This window comes from Nicotiana tabacum, chromosome 6, assembly GCF_000715075.1.
Source record: "Nicotiana tabacum cultivar K326 chromosome 6, ASM71507v2, whole genome shotgun sequence".
NCBI lineage: Eukaryota > Viridiplantae > Streptophyta > Magnoliopsida > Solanales > Solanaceae > Nicotiana > Nicotiana tabacum.
Window position 1 is genome coordinate 211,362,171 of NC_134085.1, and position 15,777 is coordinate 211,377,947.

The 15,777-nt window shown below is 40.1% G+C and overlaps 1 protein-coding gene across 1 annotated transcript; it reads left to right on the forward strand.

Moving 5' to 3' along the window:
- Positions 1-5,297: 5,297 nt before the first annotated feature.
- LOC107808117 (topless-related protein 4) lies at positions 5,298-15,459 on the forward strand. Its single transcript, XM_016632604.2, has 26 exons — positions 5,298-5,566; positions 5,726-5,844; positions 5,974-6,153; positions 6,258-6,371; positions 7,796-7,954; positions 8,073-8,250; positions 8,374-8,494; positions 8,689-8,804; positions 9,063-9,231; positions 9,334-9,443; positions 9,534-9,603; positions 10,078-10,151; positions 10,253-10,348; positions 10,436-10,531; positions 11,098-11,225; positions 11,312-11,546; positions 11,632-11,796; positions 11,867-11,965; positions 12,233-12,376; positions 13,030-13,140; positions 13,273-13,452; positions 13,554-13,682; positions 13,783-13,878; positions 14,211-14,399; positions 14,658-14,818; positions 14,913-15,459. Exons 2-26 carry the CDS (start codon positions 5,765-5,767, stop codon positions 15,109-15,111), a joined length of 3,399 nt encoding a protein of 1,132 aa, XP_016488090.2. The 5' UTR covers positions 5,298-5,566; positions 5,726-5,764; the 3' UTR covers positions 15,112-15,459.
- The last annotated feature ends 318 nt before the right edge of the window (positions 15,460-15,777 follow it).

The window sequence follows — 15,777 nt, forward strand, 5'->3', positions numbered from 1 at the left end:
GGGTTAACATTTCGACCCTAACTCGAAATAACACCCCTACGGCCAAAGGTCATCACCAAAGTAAAATATTTGACCTCGCTCGAATTACAATGGGTTAACATTTCAACCTTAACTCGAAATAACACCTCTACGGCCAAAGGCCATCGTCGAAAACATTCGACCTCGCTCGAATTACAATGGGTTAACATTTCGACCTTAACTCGAAATAACACCCCTACGGCTAAAGGCCATCGCAAAAAAAACATTTGACTTCGCTCGAATTACAACGGGTTAACATTTCGAACTTAACTCGAAATAATACCCCACGGCCAAAGTCCATCGCCAAAAGAAAACATTCAACCTCACTCAAATTACAACGGGTTAACATTTCGACCTTAACTTGAAATAACACCCCTATGGCCAAAGGCCATCGCAAAAAACATTCGACCTCGCTCGAATTATAACAGATTAACATTTCGACCTGAACTCAAAGTAACATCCCTACGGCCAAAGGCCATCGCCAAAAACATTCGACCTCGCTCGAATTATAACGGGTTAACATTTCGACCTTAACTCGAAATAGCACCCCTACGGCCAAAGGCCATCGCCAAAGGAAAATATTCAACCTCGCTCGAATTATAACGAGTTAACACTTCGACCTTAACTCGAAATAACACCCCTACAGCCAAAGGCCATCGCCAAAATAAAATATTCGACCTCGCTCGAATTACTCAACATTTGACCTCGCTCGAATTACTTAAATATTTGACCTCACCCGAGTTACCAAGATCTACAATCGACTATGACAAAGCGTTATACATAAGCGACGGAAAAGCCAGTGACCCCCTCACAGCAAATAAATAACAATTCAAAAGTGCACAGCAAAAAGGTAATCATTCCATTACAACTTTTGTATTACAAAAACTTTTTACAAAAGGCTCGAAGACACCCTCACAAAAACAACAAAGCAAAACAAAATAAATACAACATCCTTACGCCGCGTCATCCCCCGCGGTATACTCCTCGTTATACCTAGAATCGGAGGCGAGCCTGTCCGTATCATCATCATCGACATCATCCCCGCTAGGCGTATCGGGATTATAACTGCAGACTTTAGGGGCTGCACGTGCTTTAACATAAACACCCTCGAGTTCTACCTCTGAAACCTTCCCGTTAGCGTACAGGGACTTGTACACATCAAGATGAGCCTTCGCATGGACCCACATATCATACAACTCCCGCGACACAACATGATCAACTAAGGTATGAGACGTGGAGGGTTGCGACTGCGATCGCACCTCCTCCGCCTTCAAAGCAACAACATGTTCGTTCAATACGGATAACTCCGCTTCAGATCTTGGATCCTTTCCTCTAACTTTGCTACCTTGAGCGCCGAAGTCTCCATCTCATTATCTCTCTCAAACCTACAAACACGAAGGGCGTCTTCCAAAGCCGTTACCTCAAATACGGCAGTTACCCTGCCCTTTCTAGCACGAGCCAATTCATTAGCCTTAACGCTTAATTCACCCCTCAGATCAAAAGCCTCCGCCCCTCTTCGCCCAAACTCAGCAGTCAAGGTGCCCACCTGCGCCTGAAGGTCGGCGTTCTCGGCCATCACCCCCTTGCTCACCTCGAACTCATCCTCCTTGACTTTAAGAGCCGCCTCAAGTTCACTACATTAGCTAATGGCCTTCATCAGCTCTTCATCCTGCTCTCTCAGCTCTTCAACCTTCTGCACCAACTTTTTCTCTTTTTGCTTAAGCCCATCGCGAAACAACTGCAAATTGCTATCTTGAGTGAAGACCAGTGCATGGTGCTTGGTACAATACTCTTTGTACTTAGAGGCTACCTTCCCAAAAACGGTCGTCCTTCGTTTATCCCCCCGATCGTGCTCAATCTCTATGATGAGAGTCTGATATGCAGAGGAAAGAAAGTCAGTTTAAGTAGATTACTCATAGAAAACAAATCCAAAAACAAAAAAAGGAGAAAACACTTACCCGCAAAGCCATACCGAAAATACTCCGCGATATCTCTGCGTCACTCATCGCCTGAAGCGCCGTGTTCTCGGAAGCAGCGCACAAAGGGGCAAATGCCGATACTGCCTGCTTAGAGTTCGCCAAAAGGTCGTAATCCACGGGAATGATTACGTGTCAGTTAGGACCCTCCGTCCTCACTTCCACGCAGGTATTTCTCTCCAAAAAGGCTCACACATCTTCGGGATTGATGTCCGAGCTTGAACCATCATCTTCCGCGAGTACCACTCCATCCCCTCCAGCAGCAGACGACGCACCACCTTCAGCAGATCGTACAGGTCCCCCGCCTTGACATGCCTCTTCGGACCTTGGGGACCTCCCCGCCAAAATGGCATCCGCCATAAAAATGGCCCCTACGCCAGACCTAGGCGAAGACGCCACTCTCGAAGCAAGGATTTTTGTCTTTTCAACGTTGGTGGCGACGACCTTCCCAAGCTCCACCCTTTTCCTCTTTCTCGACGATGGTTCATCTCCATTGGAAGACTCATCTACGAGGTGGTAGGTAGGCCAGGAAGAGATCTCGTCCCGTACAACGACATCCCGATGAGGGTCCCTTGTTGGTAAAGTCTGAGTACGACCTCCGTGGACGGATTCGGCTAAAGTAAATTGCATCGCCGCCAATGCAATGGCCTGGCGAAATGCCGTGACTAGAGCCTTCCTTTTGGAAATTCGTCGACCTGTCAGCACAAAGAGGTCGTATCAATAAATGATAGCAAACAACTGAGGGTCGGGGCAAAAGTAACACTTACCAGACGAAACCTTGAGTCCTAAGCGTTTGAAGAAAGTGGCCCAATCTCGAATCTCCACCATGTGAGATAGCACGCGAGCTACCCAAACCTCAATGCCGATGACGGAAAAAGGTGCACGTCTCTCAGCTGCACAGAAAACCACAAATGAATAAAAATAAGAAAGAGCGAACGTAGATAACAAGCTTACATCATCGACACCTACAGTTATGATTTCACTGCTCTGGGAATCCAACAGGGTCCGACACTAAGTGCTCCGTTTTGATAAAAAATACTTGTGCCAAAACTTCCGGCTCGCCCTGTCATCCATTACAACCACCAACCCCTTGGTCCCGTGATGTCGCAGATGTATCATGGTACCTCTATGAAAGCTCGGGGAAAATAAAATTAAAAGGTGGTGGATGTCAACCTCACACCCAGCCAACGTCGCATACTTCGTCAGCATCAGAAAGATTTTATACAAGTATGGAGAGAGCTGTGCCGGCCAGACTTCGTAAAATCAACAAAACTCCTCCGCCAGCTGAAGAAGAGGGAGGGTATGACCAATTACAAAAGGATACACATAAAAAGCACAATATCCAGGTCTGTGGACGTCCACGTTGTCCCCCCAGCCGAAACCATCTCGACGTGAGGAGGAATATGGTATGTAGTCCGGAGTTCATCTATCTGAGATGGCCTGGTTTTAGAGATCACAGGAACAGGAGAAGGAGCAGGTTCCTTATGAAAATCGCTCTTGGACAAAGGGTTTCTGGGGAATATTTCTTCTACGGTAGGGAAACTATCACCCTCCCCAGCCGCGATATCCTCGCCGCCGGAAGGAGGGGCCACTGACGACAGGGTAGCGTTGGAAACTTCATCGTGTGCACGAAAGGTTCGGGACATCTCGATAACAAAGGGTGTACCAGTAAACCTGAAGGGAGAGACGGTGACTAAATGGGAAGATAGGAAGCAGAATCATAAAAAACGGAGCTAAGAATTGAGAAAGATGATCAAAGGAGAATAATGTACACACAAGGAAGGAAATGGAAAATTTCGGAAAAAACGAAACCCTCACCTATTTATAGGGCTTGGTGGCGCGAGAATCGAAGCAGATGACTGTCAATGGCACTAAAACCAAAGCGACAAGCACACAGATGCTGTCTCAGGAAGATGCGTAATGATGTCGCGCATGGTAGTGACGTCACATCTTGATAACCATATCAATCAGGATTCCGCAGGTAGTGTCGTTCTCTCGATCTTAGCCAACCCGGCGTAATTTAATAGCCAAATTCTCCCACAACGGAAACGAATGACATCTGCTTATTGAGGATGTGCAGGGCTACGACCTCAACAAGCGGAAGGACTAATTGTATATGTCCAAATTTGGTAACCACGGTAACAGATAAGCAAGACATAGGACGTGGTCGACCACGACACAGCGACTGACGGTCTTCCAAATGAAGGCGGACGACTAGAAGCGGGCAACTGAGGTAGGGTAATAAGGGTAACTTAAACTCAGAAAGAGACAGGAAGAATATTCATTTGGATATTCTTTATGATGTACTTTTTAGGATTTTTTGGAGAATGTCCCTTATAAATAGAAGGAGATAGTGAACAAACAGGGGATCTGCCTTTTTGAGAACTAAGAGATATTGTAAAGTTGAGAGAAGAATATACGAAAGAGTTGTCTTATTCATCTTATTCAAGCACATGTTGTTCAACCTTTATTCATAAATCCCAAGATCCCATACACATACTGACTGTTCGCTTTTCAACGTGTTCAGAGAAAGGAAGTACCCAATCACACAATCATTGGGTGACAATTCCTTTACACTATAACCCTTGTCGTTTCTTGCATTTATTACATATTTTTGATATTATATATTTTGTCAATCATAGCATATTAAGCTCACTAATTAATGCTCCTAAACTCTTCTAGCTATACAAGAGTTTTGTTTATTTGATCTAGGATTTATTAAGCTCAACTGAGGTTCACCCCATTAACTTATTACTAATTGGTTTAATATTTATTTGCTCAAACAAACTTAGGCATTGAATTTCTAATCGTGACGCAAATTAAAAACGCATTTTCTACTATGATTTTTTATGTTTAAAATCTAAATTCGAAATTTATCGTACTATTCAATTATCGTACATTTACGCTAAAACATTCATTTGCCGAAAAACTAGATACTCTGTGTTTATAGGCTTATAGCATAAGTAAAGCTAATAATTGAAGGAAAGTGGGGACCACCATTTAATCAGATCAAATTATTAAAGCACATTCAAGAATGGTCCTTGGTCGCTGTACCCTTATTATACCTTCTCCTTTCCCATTCAAACACGCTAACTTACCGCTGATAAGTAAGAATACTTATCATCAAGTGTTCTTTAGTGTACTTATCATTATGGAATCCTATATCGATCTGTTATTGTACTTATCAACTTATTCAAACAATTTTAAATGATAATGACTCGTCTCTTATCACACCTTCATACTGCGACGTGGCGAGCTGTAGCACTATTCAAAAGTCGACGCGTTTGGTGGACCAAAATTTCTTGTGTTATCGTTTACTTCACGACTAGTGCAGGCGCGTAAGGAACATTTTCGTCACACTTTCTCCATTTTCAAATAAAAAGCAGTGCGAGAGTGAAAGAAGCAGCACAAAATTAGATTAGAAAGAGAAAGAAGAGGGTAAGGAAAAAAGTAAGGAAAAAGACGGAGGCCCACCGCAAAAGCCCAAAAAAAAACCTCACCTTCTTCTTCTTCGTTGTTGTCTGCGTCTTTCTGCAAATCCCGATCTGTACGTGTTTATTGCTGAATTCAAGGTATAGTTTGGTATTAATTTTGTTCTTTTTTATGGTGTGTTTGTTTAATTGTCGTATGTGTTTTTTCAATAGTGTTGGTGCATGTTTGTTCTTGGTTTTTTGATTCGACTCGATCGGTCGTGAAAACCCTAAATTGATTTGCCTATGGTGGCTATTAAGGTGGATCTAGGGGCGAGGTTAGTTTGATCAGTCAACGTGATGACTTCGTTGAGCAGAGAACTGGTGTTTCTTATACTTCAGTTTTTAGATGAAGAGAAGTTCAAGGAAACAGTTCACAGGTAAAGATTGCTCCTTTTTGCTCTTTCTGCTTCTAGTTTTTATTTTGGTGGTAATTCTCCTTGTTAGTAATTTTAATTTTTAAATGGATTTTTGGTTGTTTAATGTTGTCTGTTTTTTTTTAATTAAAGGTTGGAGAAAGAGTCGGGCTTCTTCTTCATCATGAGGTACTTTGAGGATTCGGTTACTAATGGAGAGTGGGATGATGTGGAAAAGTATCTGTCTGGTTTTACTAAGGTAGATGACAACCGCTACTCCATGAAAATATTTTTTGAGATCAGAAAACAGAAGTATCTTGAAGCACTCGACAGGTACTACCGGCTCTTATGGTGCCCTATTGGCCATGTTGGGTTTTAGCCGTTTCGTTGTTGATTTGATTTGGGTGATTTTTTTAAATTTCTTTTTGTTGTTGCAGGAATGATCAAGCAAAGGCTGTAGAGATTCTAGTGAAAGATCTGAAAGTATTTTCCACATTTAATGAAGATTTGTTTAAGGAAATAACACTACTCTTGACGTTGCAGAATTTTAGGTATAATTTTTTTATGTTGGTGTAACTTATGAGGGTGCTGGTTGTTAAGGTGAAGAGATGCTAGCATTCATGATTTGGTGTGTTGTTTTCTTTGGTTGAGAAATTGAGAATTACTAATTGAGCAAAATTGTTTATTCAGCATGAATGCAGAATGGCTGTTTTCCCGGCAATCTGCTTTTTGTATGTTTGGTATATAAATGGCTATAAGCAAGCAGGTTTGTTGTGAAGTGGACAATTTCCTTCTTGGATTTTGATCTACACGGGTACGGGCGCAGATCTAGATGTTGGATTCATATCACCTAAATGTTATCTTAGGATTCGGGTTGTGGAAAGGTCAAGGAGTATGCGTATAGGTGTCGAAATACGGCTATAAATGTATAGTACAACATAGATAAGTTTATATTTCGATAAATAGTTGAATTTATTGAACTAAAACTAGTTTAGTTAAATTCCTACTAATACCTAGTAAGATATCTCATGTAATAGCACAGTGTTCTAGTACTATGTGAATATATATACACACACGCATGCGCACACACACATGTTTCCATATATCTAAAAACCCAAAAAACAGAAACCAAAAAGCCATCAATCCGATACTTTTTTGCCCTAGTCTTAATCAAAGCACCCAAGATAAGTTGACCAAATCCAATGCGTATCCCACACGTGCACCAAATCGTGTTGGATTGATACGTTGCTGCAAGGGGATACGAAGAATCTGTGCAACTCAGATTTAGGAGATCTTGATGATCTTGCTTTGGTTTCCTTTATTCGGCCACGCTTTTATTTGCATTAAAGCCAAAAGTTGTCCCTTTGCCTTTTTGAATTTGGAAAGAGATACTTAAGAATTTAGTTATAATCTGAACTACTATCAAAGATTACACAGCTAGTTTATTTCTTGTTTCGCGGGGAGGAGGTCCATTCTATTAAGTGATATCTGTGTTGTCTGGATAAAAGGGGCAGCCCAGTGCACTAAGCTTTTGTTATGCGTCGGGTCTGGGAGAGGGCTAGACCGCATTGGGTCTTATGTAAGCAGCCTTACCTTGTATTTCTGTAAGAGGTTGTTTCTGCGTTGCATTTCTGCAAGAGGCTCTTTTAGCGGTTTGAATTTATAACATCTGGATGGATTGACAAAATAATTTTGTTACTTCTATATATCCTGACTTTCTTGGGGCTTGCACTTTTGCTCGGCAAAGTTGTATAAAGAAGAAAATGATTAATTGGGAAAAGAAAAAAGACCTCCTTTCTCATAATTGTAAGGTTTCTATATTAATATGCTAGTATCTCTCTGCCTTTAGTATTGTTAACTGTGGGACAGGAAATTATCTGTTGCTGAGCAGTTGTTTATGTTCTTTTCCTTCCCGTCTATCTTTCGTTGCTTATTTCGTGATAAAAAATTTATGGTGGAAAATCTTTAATGCTAGGGAGAATGAACAGCTTTCTAAGTATGGAGATACCAAGTCTGCTAGGGCTATAATGCTCGTTGAGCTAAAAAAGTTGATCGAGGCAAATCCTCTTTTCCGAGACAAGCTTCAGTTTCCTAGCTTAAAGAACTCAAGGCTGCGGACATTGATAAACCAGAGGTGAGCAAGGAACACACTTATCCTTTTACACTGTGTTTCTCAACAACAGAAGAGTCTGTTATTTCTTCTGGCCAAGTTTAAGTGTTTATCATTATTATTCCTTTCTATTGTCTTGCAGTTTAAATTGGCAGCATCAGCTTTGCAAGAATCCGAAGCCCAATCCTGACATAAAAACTCTCTTTGTGGATCATGCCTGTGGGCAAGCAAATGGTGCTCGGGCTCCTTCTCCAGTTGCTAATCCCATTATTGGTGCTATGCCTAAAGTAGGTGGTTTTCCACCTATTGGCGCCCATGGAGTATGTGTTCCTTAAAACAACTACCTCCTCTCTTTCTTTCCTCTTTTTATAAATAATATAAGCTCACTTGGAATATTATTTAAACTTCTTTTTGAAACTATTCTTGTTTCTTTGTCTCGAAAGCCCTTCCAGCCAGCACCAGCACCTATTGCTTCACTTGGAGGATGGATGGCTAATCCACCCTCTATGCCACACCAAGCTATTTCAGGAGGACCAATAGGCTTAAGCCCTCCTGTTAATACCGGTAATTTTGGTTTTCCTACTAATGAGTGTCATTTGAGTGTTTATATCTGTTTCCTATTGCAATATTAGTGTTAACATCTAATTTTACAGTTCTAACGATTGAAAAAAACCATCTAATTTTATGGTTCTTCTTTTCCTACTGTTTTTCCCTCTGGCTAATCTGTTGACTTCTTTTGTCTGTGTGCAATACGATAGCATCCATGCTAAAGCATCCTAGGACTCCTCCTGCTAATAATCCAGCATTGGACTACCAAACTGCAGATTCTGAGCACGTGCTGAAGAGGCCAAGACCCTTTGGGATGTCAGAGGAGGTACGTAATATGCCATTTACAGTCTTTCTCTCTCCTTTGTGGGTGTGGTGGTTGTGGGGGGTGGGGGTTGTCATTTTATTTCTTGGGTTAGTTCGTAGTTCTGCAGCTCTTGAGATACTTTTGTTGGAGTAAGGGAAGTATTAACTCCTGCTATAGACTTTACTTCTCCTTTTTATATCATGTCATCTTAAAATGTCAAACTGTGCTTTAGAATGGGATATCCGATAATCATTTCTTGGTCTAAATGGACGTCTGCAGGTCAATAATCTCCCCGTCAACATCTTCCCTGTCACATATCCTGGTCAGAGCCATGCTCATAATTTGTATTCTTCTGATGACTTACCCAAGACTATCGTGGTGAACTTGAATCAAGGGTCTGCTGTTAAGAGCATGGATTTCCATCCTGTGCAACAAACCCTTCTTCTTGGTCAGCTTTCCATGTTACTGAATTATCTAAATACATGTTGCTTTTCACTCTAAGCATGTGATGTTTTATCTTTCTGAAGATTGCGCTTGTCTACCTTTTCAGTTGGAACAAACCTTGGCGACATTGCTATATGGGAGGTTGGTGGCAGGGAGAGGCTTGCATTTAAAAATTTCAAAGTTTGGGAGATAAGTAATTGTTCAATGAATCTTCAGGTTAGTGTATCTCTATTGAGTATTTGATTAAACTTTTAAGGGCCTCCTTCCAATTTAGGTAGATTTTAATTTCCTCTTTCTTACTTATAGGCATCTTTAGCGAATGAATATACTGCTACAGTCAACCGTGTGATGTGGAGTCCTGATGGGAACCTTCTTGGTATGTAATAATCATCCTTCCTATCATTTTGAGTGAGGATTTTTTCTTGGGTGGAGGCATTATGATAGGGCTGCTGCTATGGAGAGAGTAATTGTAGTCTGTAGAATTCTTGATGGACTGAGAGCTCATTGTTAAATTTAAAAAAATTCTTTACTATATCATTTGGTTTTCAGGTGCTAAGAGGATTATGGATGGATTCATATTTGGTAAAATTAAGCATAGTTGTATGAAATGCTTTTATATACCCAAAACCATCTTGGTTTACGCATGGACTAGAATAGAAATTTTAGCCACAGATATGTCGAAAAAGTGCATAAGTAGCATTCGAGTATGACAAGTTTTTTCCACTCCATAAGATTTTGTGAAAGTGAATTGAGCCACTATTTTCTGTTTTAGTATGTGATATTACAAATGAAATTCAGTGGTTTCTGTTATTTAATCATGCTATTTTCTTGATTCTCAATGTTGATCCAGGTGTTGCGTATTCTAAGCACATAGTTCATCTATACTCCTACCATGGTGGTGATGATTTGAGGAACCACCTTGAGGTTTGTGTTGACATTAAGATTTCAGTTATATTAAGCTTTATTTGTCTGAGATCTTGTCACCATCTTATAAGCAACAATCACCTGATCTTTTTTTTTTCTAGATTGATGCCCATGTTGGCAATGTTAATGATCTTGCTTTCTCTCATCCAAATAAACAATTATGCATCATAACTTGTGGAGATGACAAGGCTATCAGGGTATGCATTGTTGTTAGTTGTCAGTCTTCTAAAGCTGAATTTAAATTATCGGAGGGTCTCATTTTGGAGTCTTTGGTGTTCACACAGGTGTGGGATGCTGCCACTGGATCTAAGCAATATACTTTTGAGGGCCATGAGGCGCCTGTCTATTCTGTGTGTCCTCACTATAAGGAAAACATTCAGGTACCATCTAATTTGTACATCCATAGAATCAGAATGATGAGATATATATGGATTGTTGGTTGCAGTTCATTTTAATGGAAGATTTTTAAGATTTTTTGTGGACGACGGAAGAGTGTGAAATTGATAGGGGAACATCCTATGCAAGTTTATCTCCCTCCCCCCAAAAAATGCGGACAACCATTACAAGAGAAAAAGTAATGTCAGCAAATGTTTCTATTTTTGCTCAGATACGCTTTTGGGCATCGCTGTTTACCTTTTGTGGCCACTGCATATTTTTAAACTTGCATTAATCAACGGTGAATTAGGATGTGTTTTTTATTCCAATCTTGTCTTTCTGCTTACTGTTTAGGCATCTTTGTAATTATCTCTTGACAACATTTATTAGACATAAAACTGTGTAGCTTCAACTATCTGATATGCTATGTTGCTAGGCATGTTCGCAGAAGGACAAGGAACTTTTGTGTATTTTCCTAATGAGTTTTGTTTTGAGAGAGTTCCTTCGATTTTATCTATCCTACTCATCAAATCTTTTTTCTATCTCATCAAAGTCTTCTTTTTTGTGTTAGTTCATTTTTGCAACTGCGGTTGATGGGAAGATCAAGGCCTGGTTGTATGACAACATGGGATCCAGGGTTGATTATGATGCTCCAGGCCACTCATGTACTACAATGGCTTATAGTGCTGATGGAGCAAGGTAGGAATCTAGTTAGTGGCCTTTGCTCTTGGTAATGGTGATAGGTTAAAGTGCCTAAGTATATTTTCTTTTTCCAAAAACTGTAGGCTCTTTTCTTGTGGCACCAGTAAAGATGGTGAATCATACCTTGTGGAGTGGAATGAAAGTGAAGGTGCTGTTAAACGTACCTATATTGGTCTTGGGAAGAGATCTGTCGGGGTGGTGCAGTTTGATACAACAAAAAACAGATTCTTGGCTGCTGGTGATGAGTTTGTAATCAAATTCTGGGACATGGATAATACAAACCTCTTAACAAGCATAGATGCTGAGGGCGGATTACCAGTATGTAGTTAAAATCTTATTACTACTTTGAAGGTTATTGTGTAAAATGTCGAGCACTTTTAAAAATATGCAAATTCACCTTTAGGCATCTCCGTGCATCCGGTTTAGTAAAGAAGGGACACTTTTGGCTGTATCAACCAGTGAGAATGGTGTTAAAATACTGGCAAATGCTGATGGTGTTCGCCTGATCCGTGCTATTGAAAGCCGTGCTCTTGATCCCTCCAGAGTTCCTCCTGCCGCTGTTGCGAAGGTATATTTGTTTGGTGGCATCAGTATCAGTTTAAGACTATTATTTCATTTTAAATTTTTACTCTTGGCAGGCACCCATGATCAGCACATATGGTGCTTCTAGTTCAACTGCTGGAACTAGTATGAGTATTGCAGATAGAACTGCGCCAGTGAACGCCGTTGTTCAGCTGGTAGGTTTTTCTACTTAGCTTATGCGGTCGAAAGAGTCGGTTTCAAAGCTGCCGGGTTTTCACTGAATAACATTCTTTTCTTATTTTAAATTAAATGGTATCAGCTCTTATTTTGTTAATGTTTGCATGTGCAAGATATTGTATGTTCATTCTAATTAAATGGTATCGGCTCTTGTTATGTTTCTGTTTCCATGTGCAAGATATTGTATGTTCATCAATTTGAACTCTTTGAATATTTTCTTGACTATGTCTAAGACTACCTTTCAGAATGGAGATAATCGCAGCCTGCAAGATGCCAAGCCCAGGGTTTCTGATGAGCTGGAGAAATCCAAAATTTGGAAACTGACTGAAATTAGTGAACCTGCTCAAGTTCGTTCCTCGAGGCTTCCAGATAGTCTACTGTCCGTGAGAGTAAGCATATGGTTCCTTTCTGTTGCTTATTTGTTTTATTTCTTCTGCTTGGGGGTGAGGTGTCTAGGAGTTCACTGATAGCTAGTTGTTCCCGAACAAATTTTTGTCCGGTCAATTTATTTTACTGGAAAGAAAAAATAGGTAACTACACTGGTTTTGTAAATTAGGTTTCATTTGTAAATTAGGTTTCATAACTACTCCAGTGTTGTCAAAGGCATGCTTAAAGCGCGCTTAAGCCCTAAAGCGAGACTCAAAACATGTTGAGCGCTTCGCCTTGGTTTGCGGGCGCATCAATGTCGCATCAAGGCTCTAAGACATACTTTTCCTTGCCAACGAGTGTAATCCTGAAAAGGCGACACTGAACAATTGATATTTCACTTTATCGTAATTTGTTTTCAATTTTTTTGTCCATGTATTTGTTATTCATGCTTATAATTATTGATCTTGGACTACGTATACATATTTTTACTTTTTCTTCAGTTGTGCCTTTTTTCATTAAAGCCCATGCTGTATTTGCGCTTTGTGCTTAAAGCCCCAACAGGCCTTAGAGCTTTTTTGCGCTTTTCGCCTTTGATCTACTATCAAGTTTATATTTCAGATATCTAAACTAACTTGACGTATTCTGGATATGCTTTTTTATTTGCTATATTCAGATTATTAGATTAATGTATACAAATTCTGGAGCTGCAATTCTGGCTTTGGCATACAATGCCGTACACAAACTTTGGAAATGGCCACGTAATGAGAGGAATGTTACGGGAAAGGTACTGAGGGCTTTTAGTTTGAGGTTCTTTTTCTCTTCCCATATTCCATATTCAGTTATTTTTTTTTTTTTTTTCCTTTACCTTGATCGTTAATGTTTCTTTCTGAAGACCTTTCGCAATACATCTCTCCAGGCATCTACTGTTGTCCCGCCTCAATTATGGCAACCTTCCAGTGGAATTCTGATGACAAATGATATAAGCGAGACAAACCCCGAAGAAGCTGTTCCGTGCTTTGCACTTTCCAAGAATGACTCGTATGTTATGTCAGCATCTGGTGGAAAAATTTCCTTGTTTAACATGATGACCTTCAAGGTATCCATAAACCAATGTTCCTGGCTTGGTTGTATAGCTTGTGTATCGGTGTGATTGGCGGTGATTAATATTAGGGTTAACGTGCACTTAATGCCTTGCAGACAATGACAACTTTCATGCCCCCTCCACCTGCAGCAACTTTTCTTGCCTTTCATCCACAGGATAATAACATTATTGCTATCGGAATGGAGGACTCTTCGATACAAATCTACAATGTTCGAGTTGATGAGGTCCTGAAATAAATTAAGACTAAATATCATACAGATATGTGATGAATTACCTTTTGCTTTTATGTGACAATTTAGTTCTATGTGTGAATAAAATCTACAGGTGAAAAGCAAACTTAAAGGTCATCAGAAGAGAGTAACTGGCTTGGCCTTCTCTAATGTTTTGAATGTTCTGGTATCATCCGGAGCTGATGCTCAGGTAAATCCCCAGTTCTACTTAGAAATTCTGCAGGACCCAGATTTTAATGTTGGGACTTTAGGGACTTGAGTGATGCTTTTGTGATTGGCGCTTAAGAAAATTCAGTTGGTGATAAGAGTGTAGAATTTCTCATAAAAATAAAGAAGCTTTCTACCTTGTCATTCTTATTATCCGTCTATGGTGGAAAAGTTAAAACACAGCAGCTTCCTTCCAAAATTGTTTCTCTTGGTTTCTCCAGAATATTTCCATCCTGTAATATATTCGAGTGTGACATCTGTAGTGTGGCATGCATGTCTCTTTTTAACTGTGTTTCTTACCTTTACATTCTTCAGCTTTGTGTTTGGAGCATGGATGGATGGGAGAAGAAAGCCAGCAAGTTTTTGCAGATTCCCTCGGGTAGAGCAATAAATCCTCTTGCTCAGACACGTGTTCAGTTTCATCAAGATCAGACGCACTTGTTGGTTGTTCATGAAACGCAAATAGCTATATATGAGGCATCAAAGCTTGAATGCGTGAAGCAGGTTTGTAAGGCATACATCTGGTTTACGTATTGCTTTGCTCTTGATGGATTACGATAATGTTATGTCCTATTTTATTGGGCAAACATTATATTGTTGCATGGTGGGAGATAGTTCTATGTTTTTTCAGATAAATAGACTGATCAAATCACGCAAAACTTGGAATTATCATCAAAATTATTGCTGTTAGTCATTGTATATTTGTCTGATCTGATCAACTCAAGAAAGGAGGTTGAACTCATTCAAAGTCTTTCCTTGCAGTGGGTTTCACCAAACGTTGCAATTACTGATGCAACGTACTCGTGTGATAGCCAGTCAATCTATGCAAGTTTTGATGATGGAAGTGTGAGTATTTTTACTGCTGCAGCACTCAAACTGAGGTGTCGGGTGAATCCTGCTGCCTATTTGCCTTCTAACCCAAGGTATGAATCATATCAGGAACAACAGACTAAAACTCGTCTTACTTTCACATCCTCTCATGTTTGTCCTCTAGTTGTCTGATGATTTTCTTGACAGCTCCAGAGTGTATCCGCTTGTGATTGCTGCTCATCCATCTGAAGCAAACCAGTGTGCAGTAGGACTTACTGATGGCGGAGTGTATGTGCTTGAGCCTCTGGAATCGGAAGGTAAATGGGGTACGCCGCCTCCAAAGGAAAATGGTGTTGCCGGTGGCGTAAGCTCTGCTGCCGCTGGTCTTGATCAAGCATCAAGGTAGTTGTCTACAGGGCCTCTCTGATGCAACTTTTTAATTTGCCCATCAAGTGCTCTTGTACTATATTTTCGACGGAGCTGTAGATTTTCAGATCTAGGATACATCTCTGACACCAGTGATGAGAAGATTGGTGATGTCTCCAGTTGGAAGCTGAGACACTACGGAAATCAGTATTCATTTATAGGAGGGTTCAAGGAAAGCCAAAATGTTGATATTCATAGGTAAAGGAATAGGGATTCAGTTCGACCTCTTGAGAAATTTTGCCTGTAAGTTGTTTCTGTTCTAGAACTAAACTATGGCACTGTAATTATCAACAGCTCCAGAAAGTCAGTCACCAACCGGCATTATCAATCGTGACATTTCAACAAGGAACTAAGTCAGGTTAAAAAGCGCACTTTTTTCCGAATGATATTAAAGGTAATGTATAAATTAAGGAAAAAAGCGGTAGTACTGTATAAAAGTTATAGGAATGTTAAATTAAGGTGAAAACATAACAGTAGCGATATATAAATGGTATAGCGAATCTAATTTTTCAAAATGATTTAAAGGTTCAAATTAGGAAATGGAAACAGAAAACCCTTAATTATTTCAACCGCATTATTTATACAGTAGTACTATATCACTTATGTACTATTTCTTAATAAAATTTACCATTTGAACTATTTAAGA